Source organism: Schistocerca serialis, chromosome 2, assembly GCF_023864345.2.
Source record: "Schistocerca serialis cubense isolate TAMUIC-IGC-003099 chromosome 2, iqSchSeri2.2, whole genome shotgun sequence".
Taxonomy (NCBI): Eukaryota; Metazoa; Arthropoda; class Insecta; order Orthoptera; family Acrididae; genus Schistocerca; species Schistocerca serialis.
This window is the reverse complement of record NC_064639.1, coordinates 850232276-850260228: the sequence shown is the minus strand read 5'-3', so window position 1 is coordinate 850260228 and position 27953 is coordinate 850232276. Positions and strand designations below refer to the sequence as shown.

General features: G+C 44.5%; 1 protein-coding gene across 1 annotated transcript in view; it reads right to left on the bottom strand.

Annotated features, from left to right (window-relative positions):
* LOC126456461 (15-hydroxyprostaglandin dehydrogenase [NAD(+)]-like) overlaps window positions 1-27733 on the bottom strand; it is a 49972-nt gene extending 22239 nt beyond the window's left edge. Inside the window, exons 1-4 of the mRNA XM_050092210.1 lie at window positions 27641-27733; window positions 22198-22321; window positions 15949-16055; window positions 1536-1709 (exon numbers count right to left, since the gene is read on the bottom strand). Coding sequence (XP_049948167.1) covers window positions 1536-1709; window positions 15949-16055; window positions 22198-22321; window positions 27641-27733 — 498 coding nt within the window. The remainder of the gene's footprint in view (window positions 1-1535; window positions 1710-15948; window positions 16056-22197; window positions 22322-27640) is intronic.
* Between the last annotated feature and the right edge of the window lie 220 nt (window positions 27734-27953).

Below are 27953 nucleotides of genomic sequence, written 5' to 3'. Positions count from 1 at the left end.
CCCCTGCATAGCAGGTATGTTGTGTGGGAACAATAGCACTCTACCACAACCTGCTTCACAGGGTAGACTACGTGGCAGAGGCAGGAAACGGGTTTCTTGACCACAGCATGGAGGCTGCCCTGCATGAGAGGCAAGTTGTCTTGGAGAAGTATCAGCCTGCTTTGTCGATCTGCTTTGCATGGTAGCCTGTAGATGCAGGATAAATAAGTGATTTCCAAGCCTCTGATGAATAGCTTGCCCTTCATGACAGGCATGTTGTGGGATTAACATCAGCTAACTTTGTTGAACTGTGTTACAGAGGCTATACATGCTGACAAAAATGGCTGGGGACAGGTTGAGATGGGTTGATGGAGGGGGGAATGGACAGAGCGAGGGGGAAGAGGAAATGGACAGAGAGTGGGGTGGAGGGGTAGATGCATGAGGCAGATGGAAGATGTAGAGGCGGGTGAAAAGGAAGAGGAGTGGTGGAGATGGAAAAATAGAGGAAGAGGAGGATATGGTCAGAGGGAGGTGAGTGGACTGTGCGGCTGGTCCCAGAGGAGGTTCGAGTCCTCCCTCGGTCATGGATGTGTGTGTTTGTCCTTAGGATAATTTAGCTTAAGTAATATGTAAGCTTATGGACTGATGACCTTAGCAGTTAAGTCCCATAAGATTTCACACACATTTGTTGAGGTGAGTGGAAGATATCATCAGATGGAGGGAGTGGAGGAAATGGACAAAGAGAGCAGGAGGAGGAGATGAAGAGATGGAGAGAGTGGGTAGTATGTGATAGATAGACAGGTGGGAGGATGAAGTGGAAAGACAGAGGCATGAAAAGGTGGACGCAGAGGAGGAGTTGTGCTCAGTATACGTGTTGAGTGCATACGTGGATGGAGCCATAGGAAAAGGCTTATAGTCAAAACATTATTCCCACTGCGAGACTGAATACCATCTGGTAATGTTGCAGTCGATATAAGTGGAGCAGATGCAAATCGGGAATCATTCTGTCAAAGATACTGGCTGCCAATGTCGAAATACACTGATGGGAAATTTGTTATGAAATGGCATCTGGAAATGAGCATCCTGGACATAACGGGGCTGGTAACCTGCTCGTTTCGTTGAAGGACCGTGAAACAACGAGTGGGCGACAGGGAGTTGGACGTCCACATCCAATCACAGAATGTTGATGGCGTCGACTTGCCCGTTCAGTAAAGAAGGATAGGTGGAGATCTGTGGAATACCTGGTGACAGAGTACAGCGCTGGTACAGGCACAAGTGTTTTGGAGCACACCATTCAGCGCACGTTTTGCAGCTGATCTGAACGCGATGAACACAGTCGGGTTGCCATCGGATGGCAGTTCCATGCTCACAAACCACTACTCCATAATCTACGAGTATTGTGTGACCTGTGTGTAGACACAAGTGTCACATATTTCTGGAAAGGACTCGTCGAATGCACGTCACGCAGAACCGCTGCCACAGGCTTGAACCCACAAACAGTTGCTAGCTGGGAGTTAGTTGACGTTTAGCTTTACAAGTCACAGTGAGGTGCTTACCCCGTAGGAGCGAGATAGCCCGGCCACAGCGTGCTTGGTGGCGCAGTAGATGGGCACGTGAGGGGTGGGGTGCAGCCCCGCGATGGACGACAGGTTGACCACCAGCCCGGGATCTCCGCCTGCTGCCTTCCCCATGTGCTTCAGAGCCAGCAGTACGCCGTGCACCGTGCCTTTCTGTGGACAGCGCGACAAATCCTCGCTGTATCTCACCACATAATAATACAGCAAAGTGTAAAACAGTGTAATCGCAAATACGAGAAAGAAAATATTTTATGAATAAAGAAACAAATTAGAACGCTTTTCTAGACCTAAAGAAGGAAGAAATCAGGAACAACATGGACGGAGTAAAGGAAAAGACGATAAGAGGACAAGATGAATAGTACTGGGAAAATACGAAAACGCAATGTCTTCTTGTCGCGAGGGCCCTACAGCTGGCAACGCATCTCTGTCGCCAAACGCTTCGATCTCACCTTGTTCCTCAGCCTCTTCTATTCCTCTTTTCTCCATCGCTTCTTGGCTACCCCTTAGCCGCCATTTCCGCAGTCTTCCTCTTTTCTGCTCTTAGTAGGCTGCGATGAAAGTCCTCTCTTTGGCCATCTGTCTTATTTCATTTCTTGACATTCCTAACCATCCTAGCTGTCTTTCTTCTATTCTGTCCGCAATACTACAATGGGTCTGCGTCTTTTCTCTTATTTCCTCACCTTATACGCAATCAATCCGCGAAATTCTACATACTCTTCTCAAGTGGTCTATTTCTCTTTCTTTCTGTGAGTTACTAACATTCACTTCCATAAATTTTTATTAGTTCGACAGTGGATTTGTGTAATCCCCCTTTTGCCTGTTCCTTCGTTGGGGATCCCCGTCTTCACCACGTGGTAGGATACTACCCGCTTATTTAAACTGTTCACACACTTTAATTTGATGTCCCCCGGTATGCTTTTTACTTCCTTTGTCTCTTCAACGTAGCTATTCCATTTTCTCAAAATTAATTTTCAAACCCCCACTTTTTTATATTCCTTCAACAATTTCCTAAGCGTGTAAGATCTTCATCGTTTGCTGCGACGACCTGATTAACAGTATAGAAAATTGTCATACACAGGTTCCCTACTTCCGTTCCCATGCCGATTCACTTTCTATATCACACATCCAGCGCCTTCTGCACATACATCTTAAACAGTGAGGAAGTTAGGCAGCATCTTTGTTCCAGGCTTTCAATTACTCTGCCGGCCAGTGTGGCCGAGCGGTTCTAGGCGCTTCAGTCTGGAACCCCGCGACCGCTACGGTCGCAGGTTCGAATCCTGCCTTGGGCATGGATGTGTGTGATGTCCTTAGGTTGGTTAGGTTTAAGTAGTTCTAAGTTCTATGGGACTGATGACCCCAGATGTTAAGTCCCATAGTGCTCAGAGCCATTTGAACCATCAATTACTCTAAATACCTTCCTAGAAATTTCTTTCCCCATTTTGATGACACATTCTGCCAACTTGTAAAGGTTCACAATAGTTCTAATATAAGTTATTAGCTGTTTCCCCGACAGCAGCACGTGTTTTCTCAAGATCTATGAAGTTCAAATTCATGCTTAGCATTTTAAGGTGAGCAGTTGATGTTGTTGTATGGTCCTAGTTGCGCAATACGAAGGTAAGAAAAGTAACATAATACAGGATGCTCCCATTACAACCTATAAGGACTTGTAGACAGGAGTGGGTACATAATATTTTGAATAGGAACCCATATCCCTAGACATGCCACTTCCGTGCTACAGTCCGTTTGAAACGATGTTTTTGCTAGGTAGGTATGCAGTAGGATAGTCATGGTGGGGGGAGAGTTGACTAAGTCGGATCGGCTGATGCCATTTGACGTCTATCCTACCTCTCTGGCCTGGGTCGAGCCTCATTCACTTGTCGGTCTGTGGGTGTTAGACAACATGGTTGAGTACACGTTCGCAGAATACGACGACATTGTCCTTCTGAATGGCGAAGTTCACGTTAATGGAAGAGCTGCCCGTCGCCTTTATCAAGTTCGTTCTTCACAACATCTGACTCCATCGCGTAACCTTTCCGTCACAATTACGCCACGTCTTTGAGAAAGGGTACCTTCACCGTCAGCAGGCGTGACTGTAATGTTCCAAGAGACGCCGCACACCCGAACTGGAAGAGGCCGTACTGTGTCAGGTTGAAGAGAACCCGTCAGCAAGTACACGGGCAACTTCTTTGGTTATTAATCAGTGGAACTGCAAAACAACTGATGTATCGGGTCACACCTAAACAGTTATTTGTAAAGGTGGTCGCAGGTTCGAATCCTGCCTCGGGCATGGATGTGTGTTATGTCCTTAGGTTAGATAGGCCGCACTAAAATCGTTACATCCCGGATCCTAGTTGGGCGGGCATGCGCGTGATTAAACCTGTTGATGTTCTATGTATCATTGTCCCGGCCACGTTTAAGGTGTAGTTTCCAGCGTCGCTTGGCCAAGTCTGTAAATTCGAAAGGTGCAAGAAGAACAGCTTCCTCTCTGTGATACAGCTAAGTCTCTTATTTTGGATATTGATCAATGAATTTTATTATTGTTTCTGCGTTTAATACTGAACTTTTTGGGGTCAGTTAAATTGTCATTATTCTCAAAAAAATTCTGCCAGGTCAAGATTACTTTGTTTGGTGTTAATAATTTGTTCTGAAAATAACACCCGGCTTGTCAGTGTGCAAAACTCCCTATCCGAAAAGTTTGTCCTGTATTTGCAATTGTCATTGACGTGTTGGTCGGTTATTGGCCACTCACAAATTTTGAAGGGGTTTGTTATTTAAAATTCATTGCGTTGTCTTCTTTTACAAATATATGTACGGTGCGGCAGCGTCCATAGCGTAATTTGACTTGCGTAGTACAATGACGTACTGCAGAAATGCGCGCCAGCTCTTGCCGCAATTGTGTACTAATGAGCTGCCATTTCGAGTGTGACAGTGATATGGAGCGGTGGAGTGCACAGCATCGTATTCCTTATAGCTGCGGCGTGGCATATATTGGTCAAACCATCAGGACCGTGGAGGACCGATATACTGAGCATAAACGGCACACACGATTGCAGCAGCCAAGTAGATCTGCTATTGCCGAACATTGCTTGGATACTGGTCACCCCATGTTATATAATAACACCGAGATATTGGCATGCACGTCCAGCTATTGGGAGAGTGTTATTAGGGAGGCAGTTGAGATTAAATTTGCGAGCAACCTCGTTAACAGGGATGGAGGTTTCTGTTTAAACTCTGTTTGGAATCCGGCTCTCTCTCTTGTCAAAAAACAGAGGGACAGAATCAATGCTACCTCACCTGCGAATTCGAAGTCTCACTGTCGATAGCTCTGACTTTGGTCATCTCTGGTGGCACTAGTATTCAGTGTGTGTGTTATCTTTCCTGCTTCAGTCCGAGAACCGAGGTTTTAAATTTGCATGTACGCCGCCTGTCCGTTGCAGTTTGCCTCGAAAATGGCGGGGTGTTCTCCCGCCGAAATATCGGCGGTCGCTGAAAGTGTTACCTGGCTGAATTCCCGGAAGTTATTTGAATGCTAAGCACTTATTCGAAGTCTGTTGATAATTTTTCTTACTATGCTGCGGATGATCTTGCATGTACGTAATTATGTTTAGCACCCATTAGTTGGACAACGATTGTCGTTCACTACGTTACACTGGAGAGGGGATTTGTGCCTCCCTGTGCAACAAGGACTATGAACTACATGACCCGACACCTGTTTTAAGTATCACCTACATTTATTAAGCACGTATCGTCATCATTGTACTGTTCATATACATACGACCCCACAATTCCACTGACTCACCTTGCAGAGCCGGCCGCGGTGGTCTACCGGTTCTAGGCGCGCAGTCCGGAACCGCGCGACTGCTACGGTCGCAGGTTCGAATCCTGCCTCGGGCATGGATGTGTGTGATGTCCTTAGGTTAGTTAGGTTTAAGTAGTTCTAAGTTCTAGGGGACTGATGACCACAGATGTTAATTCCCATAGTGCTCAGAGCCATTTGAACCATTTTTCACTTTGCAGAAACGCTGATATTTCATCTGCCATTTCTTTCTCTGCGAAATTCGTTGGGTTCCTTTCCGAAGAAATGTCAACTTCGGCAACTGTTGCTGTAGGCATAATGCAATGTTTGCCTTGTTTATCATTGCTGTTGCTCTGCTTCTGTCAACACCTCTAGCACTGTGAGTTGCTCGTCGATTAAGCAGTTCATGTATGCTCCGTAGCCTCATACTGTGCTCACCATTAGATACCTCCGGTCCCGCCCGTGTTGCCATTAGTAGTCAATATTGTGGTTGCGTGGTGAACAATATGTGGGGCGTCGAATGCCGTAAACATCATTGGCCTTCTGCGGCGTCGCGCTCAAGGAGTTCCTTGCAAGCGTGAGAAGTGCCTTACGTGTTTCCAGATTTATTTGGAAACGAAAGTGATTTTCCGCCAGTTTGGCTTCTGTCAGCTTTTTCGGTCTTCTATACGTAATTCCTGTCAATATTTTGCAGCCATGAGAAATTAAACAATATACAGACAAAATATACATTTCAGACACATTTACACAATATTTATATAAAATTACTCGAAATTATCAAAAGATACTTAACTTACAAACGAACATAGATTCAAAGTGATGTCCTGTACAGACTGCTGTTCAGGATTGATGTGTACCTGAGTCCAGATTCTTTCTAAAGGGGTGCGTTCTGAACATGACTCAATACTAGAGTTTTGACGTCCAAGAGTATCTTGCACTACATCGCAATGTAGCCTTGAAAGGGAAGGCGTCCGGAATTGGTTGTTGCTCAGAATCAGAGAAAACACTGCCAAGTACCGCTTCAGGCTGCGCTCCGCGTTGTGTAAAGCATTTACTTATTTCCCCAACAGCTCTTCACTTATCGTCGAGGACGTTCAGACATTTGGTATAGTTTTCCGAAACCCGTTATGCTTCAAATGGTTCAAATGGCTCTGAGCACTATGGGACTCAACTGCTGAGGTCATCAGTCCCCTAGAACTTAGAACTAGTTAAACCTAACTAACCTAAGGACATCACAAACATCCATGCCCGAGGCAGGATTCGAACCTGCGACCGTAGCGGTCTTGCGGTTCCAGACTGCAGCGCCTTTAACCGCACGGCCACTTCGGCCGGCCCCGTTATGCTACCAGATCAAATACATCCTGACACGTATTATGAGGATGTGTCCACGATTTGTCTTTATGACAACTAAAACTCTGCTGGTAGCAACTTTCAGTGAGATGTCTGTGTGTGGAGTAATGGCTGCCCATTCTCCCTCAATAGCCAGAAGCAGAGAGCGCAGCGATGTTGGACGCTAGGGTCTGGAGCGAAGTCGACGTTCTAATTCGTCCCAAATATTTTCCATTGAGTTCAGTCGGTAATCTTGGCAGGCCAGTCCATTTCATGAACGTTAATATTCACAAAACATTGTGTAACAGATACTCCTTTATAATAGGATACAGTCACGCTGATGCAATCATTGTCTTTGAACTGTTCCTCTACTGTACACAGTGTGTTCATTTCCTACCACATTTAATGTTTTCTTAAGTACAATGAGGAAGTCACACCCTAACCACACAAGATGCTCTCACACCGTAAAACCACCTCCTCCGTACTTCACTTATGATACTAAACATGATGGCGGGTAAAGTTCTCCAGGCATTCGCCAAACCAAAACCTTACATCAGGTTAGCACAGGATATAGCGAGGTTCATCAATCCACATCACTCATTTCCATTTATCCACTGTTCAATGGAGCCACTCTTTATTCCACCTTAAGCGTCGCTTAGTACTGAGAACAGAAATGCGTGCCTTATGACGAGCTGTTCGACCATCGTACCCAGACAGTCATTGTGCTCGATGAATCACTAGCAGCTCTTTGGAACTCTCAAGTGATTCCTTCCCCTAATTTACGAACACGGTCTGCAATGCTCGATGGGGCCTGTCCGTCAGTACACGAGGTCTGCCTAATCTCGGTTTAGTTGGTGTTGTTCCTTCGCATCTCCACATCAAGATCGCATCAACAACAGTCGACTTGGGCAACTTTAGGAGGCTTGAAATGTCTCTGATGGATTTTTTATTCTGGTTGACATCGAATGACTGGATCATGTTCGAAGACACTGAGCTCTCCTGAGTGAGCCATTTTGTTCTTACTGCTTCTCTACTGACACAGGATACTCCCTGCTCCTTATATGTACACTGTCCCTCATATCTCTCCTCGTCCCTAACGCTCATGTCGGAACAACATGACAGAAACACACGTTCCCATTATAATAAAATCCTCTCCGTTCCACTGCATCGCTCAGTCACCTTCTCCAAGTCCTTTACAGTAGCGGGAACCCGACTCTGGAATAACAGAGTACAGAAAGCTGGTTGAAGCCAGAGATAAATTCTGCCGAAATTTTTACAAAGGTACAGACGGTGTTTAGAAAGGATAGATTTCATGCAACCGGTGGTGGAGTGTTCATCGCTGTTAGTAGTAGTTTATCCTGTAGTGAAGTAGAAGTGGATAGTTCCTGTGAATTATTATGGGTGGAGGTTACACTCAACAACCGAGCTGGGTTAATAATTGGCTCCTTTTACCGACCTCCCGACTCAGCAGCATTAGTGGCAGAACAACTGAGAGAAAATTTGGAATGCATTTCACATAAATTTTCTCAGCATGTTATAGTCTTAGGTGGAGATTTCAATTTACCAGATATAGACTGGGACACTCAGATGTTTAGGACGGGTGGTAGGGACAGAGCATTGAGTGACATTATACTGAGTGCACTATCCGAAAATTACCTCGAGCAATTAAACAGAGAACCGACTCGTGGAGATAACATCTTGGACCTACTGATAACAAACAGACCCGAACTTTTCGACTCTGTATGTACAGAACAGGGAATCAGTGATCATAAGGCCGTTGCAGCATCCCTGAATATGGAAGTTAGTAGGAATATAAAAAAAGGGAGGAAGGTTTATCTGTTTAGCAAGAGTAATAGAAGGCAGATTTCAGACTACCTAACAGATCAAAACGAAAATTTCTGTTCCGACACTGACAATGTTGAGTGTTTACGGAAAAAGTTCAAGGCAATCGTAAAATGCGTTTTAGACAGGTACGTGCCGAGTAAAACTGTGAGGGACGGGAAAAACCCACCGTGGTACAACAACAAAGTTAGGAAACTACTGCGAAAGCAAAGAGAGCTTCACTCTAAGTTTAAACGCAGCCAAAACCTCTCAGACAAACAGAAGCTAAATGATGTCAAAGTTAGCGTAAGGAGGGCTATGCGTGAAGCGTTCAGTGAATTCGAAAGTAAAATTCTATGTACCGACTTGACAGAAAATCCTAGGAAGTTCTGGTCTTACGTTAAATCAGTAAGTGGCTCGAAACAGCATATCCAGACACTCCGGGATGATGATGGCATTGAAACAGAGGATGACACGCGTAAAGCTGAAATACTAAACACCTTTTTCCAAAGCTGTTTCACAGAGGAAGACCGCACTGCAGTTCCTTCTCTAAATCCTCGCACAAACGAAAAAATGGCTGACATCGAAATAAGTGTCCAAGGAATAGAAAAGCAACTGGAATCACTCAACAGAGGAAAGCCCACTGGACCTGACGGGATACCAATTCGATTCTACACAGAGTACGCGAAAGAACTTGCCCCCCTTCTAACAGCCGTGTACCGCAAGTCTCTAGAGGAACGGAAGGTTCCAGATGATTGGAAAAGAGCACAGGTAGTCCCAGTCTTCAAGAAGGGTCGTCGAGCAGATGCGCAAAACTATAGACCTATATCTCTGACGTCGATCTGTTGTAGAATTTTAGAACATGTTTTTTGCTCGAGTATCATGTCGTTTTTGGAAACCCAGAATCTATTATGTAGGAATCAACATGGATTCCGGAAACAGCGATCGTGTGAGACTCAACTCGCTTTATTTGTTCATGAGACCCCGAAAATATTAGATACAGGCTCCCAGGTAGACGCTATTTTTCTTGACTTCCGGAAGGCGTTCGATACAGTTCCGCACTGTCGCCTGATAAACAAAGTAAGAGCCTACGGAATATCAGACCAGCTGTGTGGCTGGATTGAAGAGTTTTTAGCAAACAGAACACAGCATGTTGTTATCAATGGAGAGACGTCTACAGACGTTAAAGTAACCTCTGGCGTGCCACAGGGGAGTGTTATGGGACCATTGCTTTTCACAATATATATAAATGACCTAGTAGATAGTGGCGGAAGTCCCATGCGGCTTTTCGCGGGTGATGCTGTAGTATACAGAGAAGTTGCACCATTAGAAAATTGTGGCGAAATGCAGGAAGATCTGCAGCGGATAGGCACTTGGTGCAGGGAGTGGCAACTGACCCTTAACATAGACAAATGTAATGTATTGCGAATACATAGAAAGAAGGATCCTTTATTGTATGATTATATGATAGCGGAACAAACACTGGTAGCAGTTACCTCTGTAAAATATCTGGGAGTATGCGTGCGGAACGATTTGAAGTGGAATGATCATATAAAATTAATTGTTGGTAAGGCGGGTACCAGGTTGAGATTCATTGGGAGAGTCCTTAGAAAATGTAGTCCATCAACAAAGGAGGTGGCTTACAAAACACTCGTTCGACCTATACTTGAGTATTGCTCATCAGTGTGGGATCCGTACCAGACCGGGTTGACGGAGGAGATAGAGAAAATCCAAAGAAGAGCGGCGCGTTTCGTCACAGGGTTATTTGGTAAGCGTGATAGCGTTACGGAGATGCTTAGCAAACTCAAGTGGCAGACTCTGCAAGAGAGGCGCTCTGCATCGCGGTGTAGCTTGCTGTCCAGGTTTCGAGAGGGTGCGTTTCTGGATGAGGTATCGAATTGCTTCCCCCTACTTATACCTCCCGAGGAGATCACGAATGCAAAATTAGAGAGATTAGAGCGCGCACGGAGGCTTTCAGACAGTCGTTCTTCCCGCGAACCATACGCGACTGGAACAGGAAAGGGAGGTAATGACAGTGGCACGTAAAGTGCCCTCCGCCACACACCGTTGGGTGGCTTGCGGAGTATAAATGTAGATGTAGATGAACCTCCCTCGTTATGTTAGAGAACTTAAAAACATGACCGGCTTCAAAAAACAGTTAATGACGTATCTACTTAAGCAACAGTAATGCCTTCCTCTGTACATGAGTGCACTTCACCTTATTACTTCCCTCTTTCCCCTTCCTTAAATCTCCCTTACCCAAAACTCGCTATACTAGTAAACATCTACTTTACACACCAAGATATTAATGTACATCTGCACAAACCTTCATTACTATTGCCAATCTTTCTCATGTTTGTCATTATTATTATTTGATTTTTTTTTACTGTTTTTATTATTGCTTTCACCATAATCTGTATGTATAGCACCTGATGCAAAAATACTGCCAGCCTTTACTTTATTAGGTCTTAGTCATGTTTATCATTATTATTTGATTTTTTGTTTTACTGTTATTATTATTGCTTTTATCATAATCTGTATGTATAGCACCTGTTGTAAAAATACTTCTGCATTTACTTTATTAGGTCTTAGTCACTACTCTTTATTCATATTGTCACTAGAGTAAGCTAATTTTCTCATTTAAACTATGTTCATGATGTAACTCTGATGTGTGAAATGCTGCATGTGTGGAACACTGGTCCGATGTAAGAGAGGGCCTGATGGCGCTAATCTGGTCAGGTTAAATAAATAAATAAATATATACTGGCGGGTACGCCTCTAGTGACACCTAGTGGTCAATTTCGAAATACATATTAGTATCCAGGTGCTTTTGATCAGATAGTGTTTGCTAGCAGTTGCTTGCCTACATATACAAAGAAAGTGCAGGCTCTTCTTGCGTCGTCTTCAAGAGGAGGTAGAACGCACCTAATATTGAGCATCTGTACAGGCAACTAGTGATGACACATGGTCGCTGTATATGATAACAGGTAAGTCTGGCACCATAGCTAAGTGCTCACTAGGTTCCCGTAGATTTCACTTACAGTCAAATCGCTCCCCAACGGCAATGAAACAGAGACAAATGATTAAAATCGCCCAGATAAATGGTGATGTAAGAACTAGGGAAACTTTGAAGAGTTGAATCTACACATACGAGGTATACAAGAGCCATATTCCAGAAACGAGGCGTTACACCACATGCCACTTGCAGCACAGATCGTAACATCAGCATCCAATGGCCGCAGTTGTCGTACCACATAAAGAAATAACAGTGACAAAGATTTTTAACTTGTGACGAACACGCGGTGACAGTAGAAATAATGACTGCCTTGGGGAAAAATTTTGTAACTAATCAATATTTTCAATACAGTCATGAGATACACCCTCTCATAAAAAATTTAAGAACAGCAGCAGTACTGGTTCGACACGACAGAGACATTTTCGTATTCGATGCAAACGCGAAATCAACATAATAGAATCACGGATGAAAGAGGACTCTGCCTTCACGATGCTGTACAAGAACGTGGCCTTCATGTCATGAATAGGCCTCTCAACTCACCCACTTTCCAAAATCGCACAGGTGTGGCAACAAATGTAGATATCAGCCTCACAAACTCGAAAGTCAGAGTCCACATTGCCAACTGGAAGGTCTGTGATGGACTTACAAGTGACCGTAGTCTCATTTACTTCACAATTACAAACGCACATAATGGCTTAGACGCTAACATCTAGCCCGAGTGATTATACGGTGTACGCAAGGCGAATTGGGAACTTTTCAAGGCAGAATTAAAGATGACAATCACCACAAGAAAGCGGATTTTATGTTGACGCCTAAGCGGACGAATTGTTGCGAACGTTGCAGACAGCGCAAGACAAGGCGATTCCAAATTTTGTTAGGAAGTCAAAATGATTTAAAAATCCCTAGAGTCCGCCCTGTAGTCCTTAAGACGGAGAGCAAGGCAGGTGAGTAGACACTACCAAAGATCCTTGGGGGGAAATAGATCCACAAAGAAGGCCAAGCTTCCTGTCGAATATTCAAACAACAATGTAAAGAACTGCTACAGCAAACAACAGGAGTAATATCGGAGGTATACCTAAAGGACCATATGGTAACAGATATTGGTGATTTCCATACAAACTCGCAACAAACAAGGATATATCACCCACTGTATTGTCAACACTGAGACAATGCGTCAGCACGATGACAACAGACTGGGAGACTCAGAGCTTTGTTGCCACACGATACAACGGTGGAAGACACTGAGTACCATCAGCATCTTCGCTCTGAGTTACTAGAGCAGCATGAGAATAACAGTGTTTTGATTCTCTTTGTCCAGAAGGAAGTAAGACTGACCATAATGAAGTTAAAGAAGAAGAAAGCACCAGGTCCTGCCAAAATACTGGCAGAAGTGCTGCAACAGCTAGTGAACCAAATTATATAACAGTGTTATTAAACCAATGTCTTTTGCAGGGTCGGGTGCCCAGAATTTGGAAAATAGCGAATATCATTATACTGAAAAAAGGGGACGACAAAGACTCAAGAGAACCGGAATCTTACGGGCAGATTTGTTTGGTAAATGCTCCAACCACAGTACAGGAAAAGCTGTGTCGCCGCCTAAGGCACCACAGACAGTTAGTAGGTATGAGTCCCCTGTAGACGGTTTCAGGAAAGGAAAATCCACGGAAGATGCGATAAATCACGCAATGAGTACTGTGAACACCTCAGACGACAAGTATGTTATAGGCATAATGACTTGTGTAGCTAGGCCGTTTGATAATTTGTGGTGGCCTGTTCTATTCAAAAGAGGGAGGTAGACTATCCTAAGTGCCTCTCTAAAAACTACGAAGTTATTGCAAACACAGGCAGTTGTAGTTAGTATGCCCTGGAAAGAAAATTGTAAAGGACATCCCAAATGGCTGCCCACAGGACTCTGTTTCTCGTATAGAGTTCTGGGGTGTCAGCATAGGGCCATTACTGAACCATCTTCAGAGTATAAAGAACACTAGAGGCTGCATCACTCACGCAGACGATCTGCTAACTATAGTATCTGCCAACGCAAGGGTTAACTTAGAGGAAAATAGTAGGGTAAGTTTTTGAAAGACTAATTAACTGATGTGTAGGAAACAAACTAATGATAGGTCACAAAACAGTTTATATGTTACTAAAAAGAAAGCTATCAAAAACGAGAAATCCCACAATCAAAGTAAATGACCAACCTGTGAAATAAAAAGCAGTAGATAAGTGCCTTGGAATTAACATAGACGAAAAGCGAAACTTTAATGCACATGTGGGAAACGTCTGCCAGAGAGGCATTAATATCTTGAATAAAACAGCAACAATTGGTGAAAGAAGTTTTCAGCTGCCACTAAGTGCATTAAGAACGTACCACAGCGGAATCTTACTTGCTATTGTGGGTTATGGGTCGAGCGTTTGGGATCATAGAGCCAAAAAGATGAGGACACCACATTCTCTACGGCGAGCACAGGGTAGTGTACTCCTGCATCTCACAAAAAAGAATCAAATAATCGTGTGGCATCGTTGGCCAGGAGCCCCTATCTGGGGAAATTCGGCCGCCGAGTGCAAGACTTATTTCAGACGACGCCACATTGGGCGACTTACGTTCCATTGATGAGGATGTGACGATGAAAGCAAAAGTCAACACCTAGTCCACGAGCGGAGAAAATTTCCAATCCGGCACGGAATCGAACCGGAGCCCGCTGCATGGTAACCAAGCACTTTAGACGCAGTTAAGCATGCTCGTGATATTAGACTGGCTACTGCTAGACCTAGCAGTAAGAAAGAGAGGTGCACAATATTGACTTAGAAAGCGCGAGTATGATAAGGCACAGGAGATACTGGGCACAAGAGCCTTATCGAACAAAGAAATAAAGGCATGCATTGATACAGAATGGCAAGAAATCTGGGACAGGGCAGAAACAGGGAGACGAACCTACCAGTTCCTTCCTAACATAAAACAAATAAAAAGAGTGATATACTTCCCTCCGATCAAGCAAGCTATAAACTTTTTCAAAGTTATTATTATTATTATTATTTTATGTAGATACTTTATGTAGGTTTTTTTCCCTCTCAAACACATAATGCTTAGTTATTACTAATTATGTTAAAATGATATGTGCTACATTCATGCCAATTCATGTGCATCATTCCGTCTGTTCTTTTACATACATAACGGCCTAATAGAAAATAGCAAATAATTTTTTTTAAAAAAAAAGTTTGCATATACAGTATTTCCTTTACAAAAACGTAGCTGACCTCGAATTTGTGTCGTATAAAGTAGGATCAAGAGGAAATACGTTTCGTCTTAGTAGTGCAGGTGTGTCTTCTTGCTGCGTAAGCGGTGTCTGCAGCGCAAAGAAAGCTTTCATTGAATTTTAGCACATTTCTTCAAATGGTTCCAATGGCTCTGAGCCCTATGGGACTTAACTTCTAAGGTCATCAGTCCCCTAGAACTTAGAACTACTTAAACCTAAGGACGTCACACACACCCATGACCGAGGCAGGATTCGAACCTGCGACCGTAGCGGTCGCGCGGCTCCAGACTGTAGCGCCTAGAACCGCTCGGCCACCCCGGCCGGCAGCACATTTCTCAGACACTTTTTTTTAATAGTTTCGCAGCCAATACTAACAAGTGCTGAATTATCGTACTTGTCTTCACAAGGTCTTTCTAAGACTTAAAACTGGTACACCAAGCAATTAAAAATAATTGTACTTGCCTTAGTATCTCGGTTGATACACAAATTAAAGAGGATTAAACACACGACAAACTTAGGCGTCCTTCTGCCTACTATCGTCTGACGAAAGCCTCGATTCGAAGCCTTGAAATAAAAGAGATGATATGTCTTACATTCCTCGCCATATATGTCGGTTGACAAGCTTTGTCCGGCAGGAGTGGCCGTGCGGTTCTAGGCGCTGCAGTCTGGAGCCGAGCGACCGCTACGGTCGCAGGTTCGAATCCTGCCTCGGGCATGGATGTGTCTGATGTCCTTAGGTTTAGTTAGGTTTAATTAGTCCAAAGTTCTAGGCGACTGATGACCTCAGAAGTTAAGTCGCATAGTGCTCAGAGCCATTTGAACCATTTGACAAGCTTTGTCCAGTACTTCATAAATATCACGTCAATAAATTAAGGATATTCTTACCATAAACACCTCTCTTATAGATCGTCGCCAAGAATGATAGTTGATTCCAAAACATACGTTTACTTATGGCAAAGAATACGAATGTCAGGCTGGAGTGGTTCCCCCCGACAGTCACGGCTGGCCGCTAGGAGTCTCTCGTGACGTCGGCGCCAGCCTGCCACACTGGATTATCCAGGCCGCATCTTACTGGGTCTGGCCTGCAGCCACAGTGAGCTGCCAGATCGGAGTGCGGAGACCATGGGGAGAGAAAGGAAGTGAAGGCGAGAAAGGAGAGGGCGAGGCGAGACTCACCACGTTGATGTCGACGGCCTTCTGCCAGCCGTCCTCCTGCAGGATGCCCGCGTTGTTCACCAAGATGTCCAGCCGGCCGAACGTCGACTTGGCGGCTTTGAAGGCCTCTGCAAGACAAGAGGAGTAGCAGCCGCGTGTGCTGCCCCGCCCGTGAGCTCTGCCGCGACTTAGGCCCGTCTCCCTGCTACATTATCTGACTACCTATATAGAAACTACAACAAAACGCAATGCGTTGCATATACGAAATTGAATATCTTAAGGAGTTTCAGTCACTTGGTGCCCTTCTTCAGAACATTATATCCATCGCATTACTTGCGAGTGTCAGTTGACACTGGCAAATAATGCGATAGGTACAACCTTCTGAAGAAGGGCATTATGTGCCTGAAGCCAGCGAAGAAAATAAATTTCTTTCATACAGCTGGTTGCTGATTATTTCGATATACCGGGTGATCAAAAAGTCAGTATAAATTTGAAAACTTAATAAACCACGGAATAATGTAGATAGAGAGGTAAAAATTGACAAACATGCTTGGAATGATATGGGGTGTTATTAGAACCACCCCATATTGCTAGATGAGTGAAAGATCTCTTGCGCACGTCTTTGGTGATGATCGTGTGCTCAGCCGCCACTTTCGTCATGCTTGGCCTCCCAGGTCCCCAGACCTCAGTCCGTGCGATTATTGGCTTTGGGGTTACCTGAAGTCGCAAGTGTATCGTGATCGACCGACATCTCTAGGGATGCTGAAAGAAACATCCGAAGCCAATGCCTCACCAGAACTCCGTAGATGCTTTACAGTGCTGTTCACAACATATTGAGCATTTCCTGTAAAGAACATCATCTTTGCTTTGTCTTACTTTGTTATGCTAACTATTGCTATTCTGATCAGATGAAGCGCCATCTGTCGGACATTTTTTGAACTTTTGTATTTTTTTGGTTCTAATAAAACCCCATGTCATTCCAAGCATGTGTGTCAATTTGTAGCTCTCTATCTACATTATTCCGTGATTTATTCAGTTTTCAAATTTATACTGACTTTTCGATCACCCTGTATACAACTGAAGCTTCTGTAGATGGGTGAAACACTAAAAACGCAATGCACACAGTTTCTGACGGGCAACTGTCGTAGAAGCGAAATTTCTTAGGACTGGATTTAAAAAAATTATTAACATAACATATTAGGTCTTGGGCAGAAATTTAATGCTACTGTCGCCGCTACAATAATAAGAATATCCACTGTCTCTGTCACTGAAACGTGAAGACTTGTTTACACCAGTTGTTTTAAGCTTAAGAAGGGATGGTCAGGAAGATCTGCGATGTCACTTCGCGGACGTTGTACAGACCGTTGTTCAAGACTTTTGTAACCTTTTGCCATTCCTCTGCGCATATTCCATCATGCATATGAGCTTGCTCAACTGCCCACCAGTAACTTTGTGTGTGTGTGTGTGTGTGTGTGTGTGTCTGTCTGTGTGTGTGTGTGTGTGTGTGTACGTACACTGTTCTGCCAAAACATTATGATCACCTGCTTAATAATCGATTGGAACACAATACAGCAGCGATTCTTCATAGCATGGAAGGCATTTGTAGGATTCCAGAAATATGCAATCTCATGTCTATGGAGAGGTCTCACAGTTCCTGTAAATTATAGGCTGGTAGTTTCTCGTTGTGAAGCTGGCGACCAATAATGTCCCAGGCATGTTCTGCCAGACTCGTACCAGGGAACTGTGTGGCCATCACATCACAATGAGTTCACTATCATGCTCCTCATATCAGTGTAGCGTGATTCTAGCCTTGTACCGACAGTTATCTTGCTGAACGAGACCATCGCTGTAGAGGAAGATGTCAGGCATGAACGTATTCAGGTCGTCCACAATAATGTTCACGCAGTCGGCAGACACCATGATGCCTTCGATTCCTGTAACATCTCCCAGGCCGGCCGCTGTGGCCGAGCGTTTCTAGGCGCTTCTGTCTGGAACCGCGCGACTGCTACGGTCGCAGGTTAGAGTCCTGCCTCGGGCATGGATGTGTGTGATGTCCTTAGGTTGGTTAGGTTTAAGTAGTTCTAAATTCTAGGGGACTGATGTCCTCAGATGCTAAGTCCCATAGTGCTCAGAGCCATTTGAACCATTTTTGAACATCTCCCAAAAAGCCCAGTTAAATGACCCCCATAGCACAATACTGCCACTACCGGCCTGCATCTGTGGTGCAGTGCACATTCTGACCAGCCATTCGCCTGGTGTAGTAAGAAGTTTGACTCATCAGACGGGGCCCAAGAACCTTATCGAATAAGGAAATAAAGGCATGCTTTGATACAGAATGGCAATAAATCTGGGACAGGGCAGAAACAGGGAGACGGACCTACCAGTTCCTTCCTAACATAAAATAAATAAAAAAATTTCATTGATCCACAATCCATTCTCCATGAGCTCATGCCCTTTGCACATGTAACAGGCAAAGTTGTTGGATCAACGTGGAAATATGTAGCAATCAACTGCTGTGCGCAGAACAGTGTGCTCCAAAACATTTGTACGTGCACTTGCATTGTACTGTGTCGCCAAATTTGCCACAAATGGCCGGCTATCTTTCTTTGTAGAGCAGGCAAGCCTCTGACGTCTGTGTTCTGCGATGAGGCACGAACGCCAACACCGCACAGTCCAATCGTTGTTTCACCATCCTTCAGTCACTTCCCTAGACGCTCACGACGGTAGCGCATGATCAGCCAACCAGCTATGCCATTTATGAGATGCTTATTAGCAGACACTGAGCTATTCACCATTTTCTGCTTGTATCACTGCTATAATGATTACTCATTCGTCTCTGCTCCACTTGTAGAGTGTAAACATTAGTAAAACCGACAAACTGCAGGGACGGATCCCTGAACTGGAAGGCCGGACGAAGTGGCCGTGCGGTTAAAGGCGCTGCAGTCTGGAACCGCAGGTTCGAATCCTGCCTCGGGCATGGATGTTTGTGATGTCCTTAGGCTAGTTAGGTTTAACTAGTTCTAAGTTCTAGGGGACTAATGACCTCAGCAGTTGAGTCCCATAGTGCTCAGAGCCATTTGAACCATTTTGAACCTGAACTGGAAATGGAGGAAAAATGTTCCCGAACATGTGTCCAGAAATGGAAGGTGTGCATGCACGACAACACGTATCCCGAAACACAGTAGAGGGTTGCATCGCATCCATGTCACAACAAATGTTGAAAGTGACCTCCATGGGACGCTATCCACTCGTTCACACGTCGCTTCATGGGTTGACACACTCATATGTTACAGCCTCTCTCCTAATGGCATCAAATGGCTTCGCAGGTGTCGTGAACACGCTGTTGAAGGGCTGTACGTCAGGAACCGGTTCATCATACACAACACTTTTCAGATGCCTCCAGAGGAAAAAAAATCCAGGGGTTTAAGAACAGTGATCTAGAAGGCCATGCTAGAGGGCCTCCACATCCTGTCCACCGCCTTGGGAAGACATTGTTGGGGTGTCAGCGAACTATAATGCAAACGTGGTTTGGTGCTCCACCAGGCAGAAACCACATAACGCGTCATATTTCCAAAGGCACATTCTCATGCAGCCCAGGCAGAGTATTTTGCAGGAAGTCCAGATACACTCTTCCACTGAGGCGTTGTGGAACAACTGGTCGAAGTATGTGGTCGCTAAGAATCCCTGTCCCCACACTGATGCTGTACTGTTGCTGATGAGATGCCTCAGCCATTCCTGGAGTATTGTCTGTAGCCCACAGATGACGATTATGCAAACTGACGATGTTAGTTCTAATAAGGGGTGCTTCATTGGGACAGAGGACTGTTGACAGAAATCGCATAATTGTGATGGTCTGGTGCAAAAACCACCAACAAAATCCTTTCCGTAAAGGGAAATGCACTGCCGATAAAACTTGCACACGTTGCACATGATAGGTATAGTAGCAGTTGTCATGCATGTTACAAGTACTGTACTTTGTCTTACACCATGTTAGCCGGAGCTTATACTAGGGTTTGTCTCCATACCCGGTAGAGCCTGGTCCTCTGAATCTGGAGTATACAAAGTTCATCACCTCCCTGCATGTTCGTCTGTCTGAAGGATTCATGATCACACGAATGCCCAAAAAGGGCTCAAAATGGTATGTGATGTGGTTGGTGTCTGTGAGGGTACTTGTTTTGGTACAGCTGTGCTGTCTCTCGACCGTTTCCATCTGCTTGACCATACAGAATCACCATCTCGGCTTGTTACCAACATGAACGCCGGACCATTCTGCTGCTTACAGTATGCTTTGTCAATCACACAGCCTGCAACACGCAAGGAACACACGGCACATGATCAGTCATTCGTCAGCGCTGTCTACCATGGCAACGATGCATTTGCGGACACATGTTCATAGGATCTTTTTCCTCCATTTCTAGTCATGAATCTGTCCTTTCAGCTTGTCGGTTTATTAATGTTCACCCTGTATGCTTGCCTTACCGTGTCATGTGACCACAGTGCCACCAGATGACATTCAATCTCGTGAAGGGAAGTGATCATAATGTTTCAGATCACATTTGCACTCTGCTTATTGAAACTGAATGTTACAGTTAAGTAACCAGCCTAGGTAATTGAGTGGTCAGCATCAATGGATAAAATGCGGAGGACCAGCGTTCGATTCGTTGCGATGTCAAAGATTTTTCCTTGGTGAGAGGACTGACAGGGAGGAACACCCAGCCTCATAATGCCAACCGAGGAACTACTTGAATCAGTAGCTGCTCCAAGATCTGGTAAGTCGCCAAAACAGTCAGAAGACCGAAATGCTGATTACATGCCGTTCTACACCACATCCGCATGAGGCTGAATGACAGAGGATGACTGGATCGACACCCTTTGCGCTTCCGGGTCTGGACGAGGAGCTCAATACAGTTAAAGACTCTTTAAACTGCAAATAAAAGACTGAAAATATTCACAAAGTAACATTCAGTGTGAGAGAAAGACTTAGTGAAAACTAGTGACAAATTATTTAACAACTGGTGTAGATTAGCAAGAGCTTCACTAGAATTACCATGGATAATGCCCACGATAGCAAAAGTGTAGCCTACACTAAACAGCCAGAATGAAACACCTCATAAATGAAGAAACTTCCTGGCAGATTAAAACTGTGTGCCGGGCCGAGACTCGCGGACAAACTACAGTCTACCAACTGAGCTACCCAAGCACGACTCACGCCCCGTCCTCACAGCTTTACTTCTGCCAGTACCTCGGCTCCCACCTTCCAAACTTTACAGAAGCTCTCCTGCGAACCTTGCAGAACTAGCACTCCTGAAAGAAAGGATATTGCGGAGACATGGCTTAGCCACAGCCTGGGGGATGTTTCCAGAATGAGATTTTCACTCTGCAGCGGAGTGTGCGAAAGGCAAAGGTCCCGAGTTCGAGTCTCGGCCCGGCACACAGTTTTAATCTTCCAGAAAGTTTCATATCAGCGCACACTCCGCTGCAGAGTGAAAATCTCATGCTGGAACTCATAAATGAAGGTGCCACTAGGCAGGAGTTGCCGTCAGAAACAGGACGCTTAGTTGTGGACCAGCAGCAAGGGTGCGACCTGGCACCGCAGCTGACTCTGGGCTGTCATTGTTCCCTGTGAGCGCTCATGGTCGCCCACAACAGGGAGCGAGGTTAAGAAATGGAAGCCAACGTTTGCGTCTTAGTGCCAGAGAACTGGAGATTATCCTTATAGGAAGGACAGCAGAATTTGGTATCTGCACGACATCCTGAATGTGATACATCCGAGAGAGGCCTCTGGTTGATGTGGAAGTTCTTGGACGATCTTGCGACGAATTCAAATGGGAATTTTTTGACCTCCTGTCTCATGTGGAGAACCGTAATCTCTCTCCAATAGTCAATGGAGAAGGAGGACTACATGAAGGAAGCAACTACTTGGGTGGCGCAGTGTGTGTGGCGAGGCATGTGGATTTTCTTTGGGTTAGAGAAACTTCTCCGTAGAGTCGGTGTTGAGCTGCCTGCCATGCTCAGAGAGAGATGAGCCACACACCATAGAATGACTTGCGGAGTATAAACGTAAGTGTCAATATAGAGCTTTCCATCTTTCAGACCTAGTAACCTACAGCTAGGGTCAAGGTTGTTCTCAATGCTGAGGCAACGGCATCTGATGCCACGTGGGACATGAGAGGAAGGCTCATTCAGTCCAAACTTGTGAGCTGCTAAGAAACTGCACTAGGCTAAGCTAGACCATACTAGGCTACAGTTGACTAGCAAAGATACACTTACCTTCCAGCGAGTCGGAGCTAGTAACGTCAGCCTTGACAAAGATGGCGGTTCCCTCACCAAATTCCTTCCTCAGTTCGGCAGCAAACTTCTCCCCATTCTTCTCATCAATGTCCGATGCGACCACCTGAAAATCAGCCGTCCAGTGGGAATGTGAACAGGTGAGTCGTAACATTACTGACATTGACAGCCCCGAACGTCTTTTCCGTTTCTTGTCCTGTAGACGAACTAACAGTACCTTAAACAATTTTCGACACCATCGAAGTTAAATGCCAGTTCAAGCATATATTTTACTGTCACAGCACACTTTAATGATGGTCAGTCCCATTAATGTTACGAATCAGGTCTTCAAGGAGTCTAACTTCAATATAGGATTGATGTTCCTCTTTGATTAGAGCAGTCACTGTAGGAATCTCACTCAGTGAATTATCAACCACAACTGGATGTGACACCGTCGACTGAGCCTTCCTAGTTAGAAAGGTTTTTCCAAAATATCAAAACATAGAGCAGTCACATACGCAATAAAAACACAAATTCTCAGTGCCCAGGGTATGACACTACACTTTATTGATGTCAACATACAGCAAATAAGATATATAGAATTTACTCTAATAGTAACACATTTACTGGAAATCATGTTAGTCTTAGAGGCTATTTGGCGCCCCTCTGCAAGTGGCGCCTGGGCGATAATAGACCCCCTCGCCACCCCTACCTCTCGATACATCTCTGAGTTAAAGCAAACTGTGCATGGCAAAATGGCGCTATTTAAAACTGGCGCCGGAGCAACGGTGGTGCTCTATGGGACAGAGATGACAGGGGTGAACTATGGGTGGGATAAAAACGACTGGTTAAAACCGATTCCGGTATATGAGTTCTGAATAACCGGTATTATTTGTTTGGTCTCAGTAAACAGGTAGCTTTTATTTTTTACTGATAAATGTGTAAAAAACCGAAATATCAATTAGCCATAGTAGCAGTGTAAAATTTTCTTTTTTAAATAAACCTATTTTACATTGGTTTGAAATTTTGGATTATTATAGAAAATGGGAAAAGCAACCACGGCTTTTTTAATAACAATGCCAACAGAAACGAGCAACAAACACTTGAGAAAAGAACTGGTACAACATTGCTGAGACAATACTGTCCTTGTTGGCTGTATGTCATGGCTTAAGATATGCACATATGTGCAGTGTGGGAGATCTGCTCCCGCATGGTCTGTACCAGTGGTAGTCAACAACATCCCTACCGCCCACTAGTGGACGCTCCAGCTTTCAAGGTGGGCGGTAAACATAAGGGGTTTTGAAAACATTTTCATTAAGTTTCCAAAAAATTTTGAAAAAGTTTTTTGTAAGTAATTATTATTATATTGTTTAACTTCCTGTAACTCTGTTTTGTAAATTTTATAAAGTAATGTTATTTCCCTATTTTCTAACTCTCCATCCCTGTGGAACCGGTAGGCAGTTAGAAAATTTTACCGCTAATAGATATACAAAAGTCGGCGGTAGGCAGAAAAGGTTGATAACCCCTGGCCTATGTGGTCATCACCAGACATCTTTGTGTTGCGGAATAGCGCCAACCCTAAAATGCAAATATTTTTGTGAAGTGGTGTGTCTGCCATTTCTATGAAATAATAAAAGAGGAAGGAAATTATGGTAACAGCAATAAATTAAAAACTTAACAACTCATTCATAGCATACATTAAAAATATGCAATAAAAATAGAAAGTAGCGCATCCACTACCTCTGCCTACACAATATGCCTTTAGCTGCTTATAGCCCTTGAAAGCGGACAAATCAACGCAAAAAACAGACTTCTCCAACCTCAGTTTTCACCCTTTAGCACTGACTCTTCGTTATGCCCAAATAGTGTTACAGTTTCCGATTACAACGTGATTTTTGAGCAGAGTTTCAAAAAATTAGAAACAGCAGGAAAATTACTTGTGATGTTTTTGTAGTATTCAATCACTTATCACTTTCGAGAAAAGCAGCGAATGGTGGGTGGGCTAAATTTTCGTTTATTTGCTTATTTAATTTAATATTTTGATTCTACGAGATGTGACAATAAAGTAATGAGACTGATTTTCTATAAACGATGTGACAACCCAGCAGGCTTGCAAGGCACAATATCTTTGACCTTGGTCTATAAGCTGCTTCTAGTCCAAGCGGCACATTGATGCAACTGCTCAGTCGTGAGTTGTGCTGTAATAAGTTAACAAGTGTTTGTGTCTCTGGTCACGGAAATGGAACTGCATAATACTGCGCAACGGTATGACATTTCTTTTTGCGTTAAATTGGGTGAAAACGCGACGACAATTTACAGTAAGTTTCAGAAGGCTTTTGGAGAGGAGGTTATGTCAAGAGCTCAAGTTTTTCGTTGGCATAAAATGTTTAGTGAAGGCAGAACGAATGTTGAAGATGAAGACCGCAGTGGACGACCATCATGCTTGTGTGCTTCTTTGGTTCCAAGGGAATTGTTCATAAAGAGTGGGTGCCTCCTGGACAAACAGTGAACCACTATTACTACAAAGAAATTTTAGAGAGACTTTGTAAAAAGAGTTCTTCGTGTCCGTGCCAACAATGCTGATAATTGGATTCTGCATCACAATAATGCGCCATCCCATACTGTTCTGTCAGTACAGCAATTTTTAACCTCAAAACAAATTTCAGTACTACCACAGCCACCTTATTCACCAGATATCGCTCCGTGCGACTTTTTTCTATTTCCAAGAGTCAAAACGGCGGTCGAGGGACACAATTTTCAAACAACACAAGATGTCCAAAAAGCTGTGACGAGGGTCTTGGAGAATATTGCAGGAGATGAGTTCCAGAAATGTTACCATCAATGACAGAAGCGCTGGAAAAAGTGTGTGCAATCAGAAGGGAACTACTTTGAAGGAGACAACACTAAACTTGACTAAAACGGTAAGCAACATTTCTTTTTCACATCAGTCTCATTACTTTATTGTCGCACCTCATATGTACCTTGAAACTGTGCGAGTCAAAAACTTACAATCTTCGATTTCTATGTTTATTAAAGGAAATAATGGTAATAAAAAATCGAAAATCGGTTATTTCGGAAACCTGTTACTTTGACCGGTTTTTGCAGCTAGTTTACAATGCTGTGAAATAAAAAGAAAACGATATAATCGCAAACCGGTTGTTTCCGTGATAGCCACCAGTCCTAGGGTGAACGGCGGCTGCGAAGATGTGTACGGGCGAACAGACATGCAACTGTTGAATAACTGACCGCCCAGGTGAACCGAGGGGCGACCATCAGTGTCTCCTCAACGACCATTCACCACACGTTGCTGACAAGGGAACCTCCCCATCGCACCCGCCTCAGATTTAGTTATAACTTGGCACAGTGGATAGGCCTTGAAAAACTGAACACAGATCAATCGAGAAAACAGGAAGAAGTTATGTGGAACTATGAAAAAATAAGCAAAATATACAAACTGAGTAGGCCATGCGCAAGATAGGTAACATCAAGGAGAGCGTGAGCTCAGGAGCGCCGTGGTCCCGTGGTTAGCGTGAGCAGCTGCGGAACGAGAGGTCCGTGGTTCAAGTATTCCCTCGAATGAAAATTTTAATTTTTTATGTTTTCATCACTTTTTTGAGAGTGATTATCACATCCACAAGAAAACCTAAATCGGGCAAGGTAGAAGAATCTTTTTACCCATTCGCCAAGTGTAGAAGTTAAGGTGGGTCGACAACATATTCCTGTCACGTGACGCACCTGCCGTCACCAGTGTCGTGTTTTCCGATGGAGGAATCGGTTGACCTATGACCTTGCGATCAAATGTTTTCGGTTCCCATTGGAGAGGCACGTCCTTTCGTCTACTAATCGCACGGTTTTGCGGTGCGGTCGCAAAACACAGACACTAATTACAGTGAACAGAGACGTCAATGAACGAACGGACACATCATAACTCCGCGGAAATAAAGAAAGTACACTTTTCACTCGAGGGAAGACTTGAACCAAGGACCTCTCGTTCCGCAGCTGCTCACGCTAACCACGGGACCACGGTGCTCCTGAGTTCACACTCTCCTTGATGTTGCCTATCTTGCGCATGGCCTACTCAGTTTGTATATTTTGCTTATTTTTTTCATAGTTCCACACAACTTCTTCCTGTTTTCTCGATTGATCTGTGTTCAGTTTTTCAAGGCCTATCCACTGTGCCAACTTATAACTAAATCTGAGGGGGGTGCGATGGGGAGGTTCCCTTGTGAGTATGTATCTCCGCATCAGGCGCCTGCTTCACGCACCCTTGCTGACAGCTGTTCATCGGAACTGCACGCCAGTACCGCGGGACTGGACGTCCACTGAGTGGCGACAGGTGGCCTTTTCAGATGAATCACGTTTTGTGCTCCATCGGCGTGGAACGTCTGAAAGCAAACACTCTGCAACAATCGTCAGATGGGTCCAGGCTGGAGAAGGGAGCGTTATGGTCTGTGGAACGTTTTCGTGGCATGCCCTGGGTGAACTTGTCGTTCGGGAAGGCACAGCGGGTTGACACAAGTAAAAAATCTATCCTTGGGGACCATGTCCGCCCTTAGATGCAGTTTGTTTTTCCTCGGTACGATGGTATCTTCCAGCAGCACAATGGAATGTGCCACACAGCTCGCAGTGTAAGTGCGTGTTTCGAAGAACTCCAGAATGAGTTTACCGTAGCCCCTGGTCACCAAACTCCCCGGGTTTAATCCGAGTCGAGAATCTGTGGGATCATCTCGATTGCGCTGTTGGCGTCATTGGTTCTCAACCGAGGAACCTAGTGCAGCTGGCTGCGGCACTGGAGTCGACGAGGCTCCATATCCCATTTGGTACCCTCCAGAACCTGACTGACTCTCTTCCTACATGTCTCACAGCGGTGCGTGCTGCGAAAGGTGGTTATTCAGGCCTTTGATAGGCACTCACACTAATGTGATAGCGCAGTGTATGCCATAAGTCATCGAAGTGACTTTCCCACCCTCTCGAAGCTGTGTAGACCCAAGACCTTTATTCCCAAGGCTACCCCCGTAAAATTTAGACATGTGGTCCTATTGCCGAGAACGGTTTGCTGTCGTCTCACCATGAATAGGATCCGCTTAACCAAGTGCGTTTGTATCCGAAAAGGACATCTATAGTCTCATCTCACGTTCATCTTCTTGACCGAGTTCTGAGTGTCAGTACACTCTCACTTTCTTCCCCCAGAAGCGGCTACTGGGCACAGTTGTCCTCCCAAGCAATCGAGAATCAAATGTTGCCAAATGTGTGCTATGGTTTTCCTTCCTCGACCACGCCACTGATGTTTGTCATCTACATGTATAAAATTCGTAATAATGCCTCCTTAGCACACGCTTGGCTTTTGGTAGCGAATCAGAATGTCGATATCACTAATTAGGTTTGAAGTGCTGCGTCGCTGTGGTTGCAAGGGGAGAAGTAGAATCGCAGCCCTGATGATACTGACCTTGGCTCCCGCTGCGATCAATGCTCTGCAGAAGGCCCGCCCCAGGCCTCCAGCCGCTCCAGTCACCAGGCAGACGCGTCCGGAAGGATCCATCCTGGAACTGAAGAACACATCATGTGACTGTGTGTCTGCGTTTTCAAAGCTCTTCACCATAGACACACACTCGATATATATATATATATATATATATATATATATATATATATATATATATATAGAGAGAGAGAGAGAGAGAGAGAGAGAGAGAGAGAGAGATTGAAAAACCTGTTCCATAACTACAACACAGTTATTTTTATATACAGAATTAGTCATC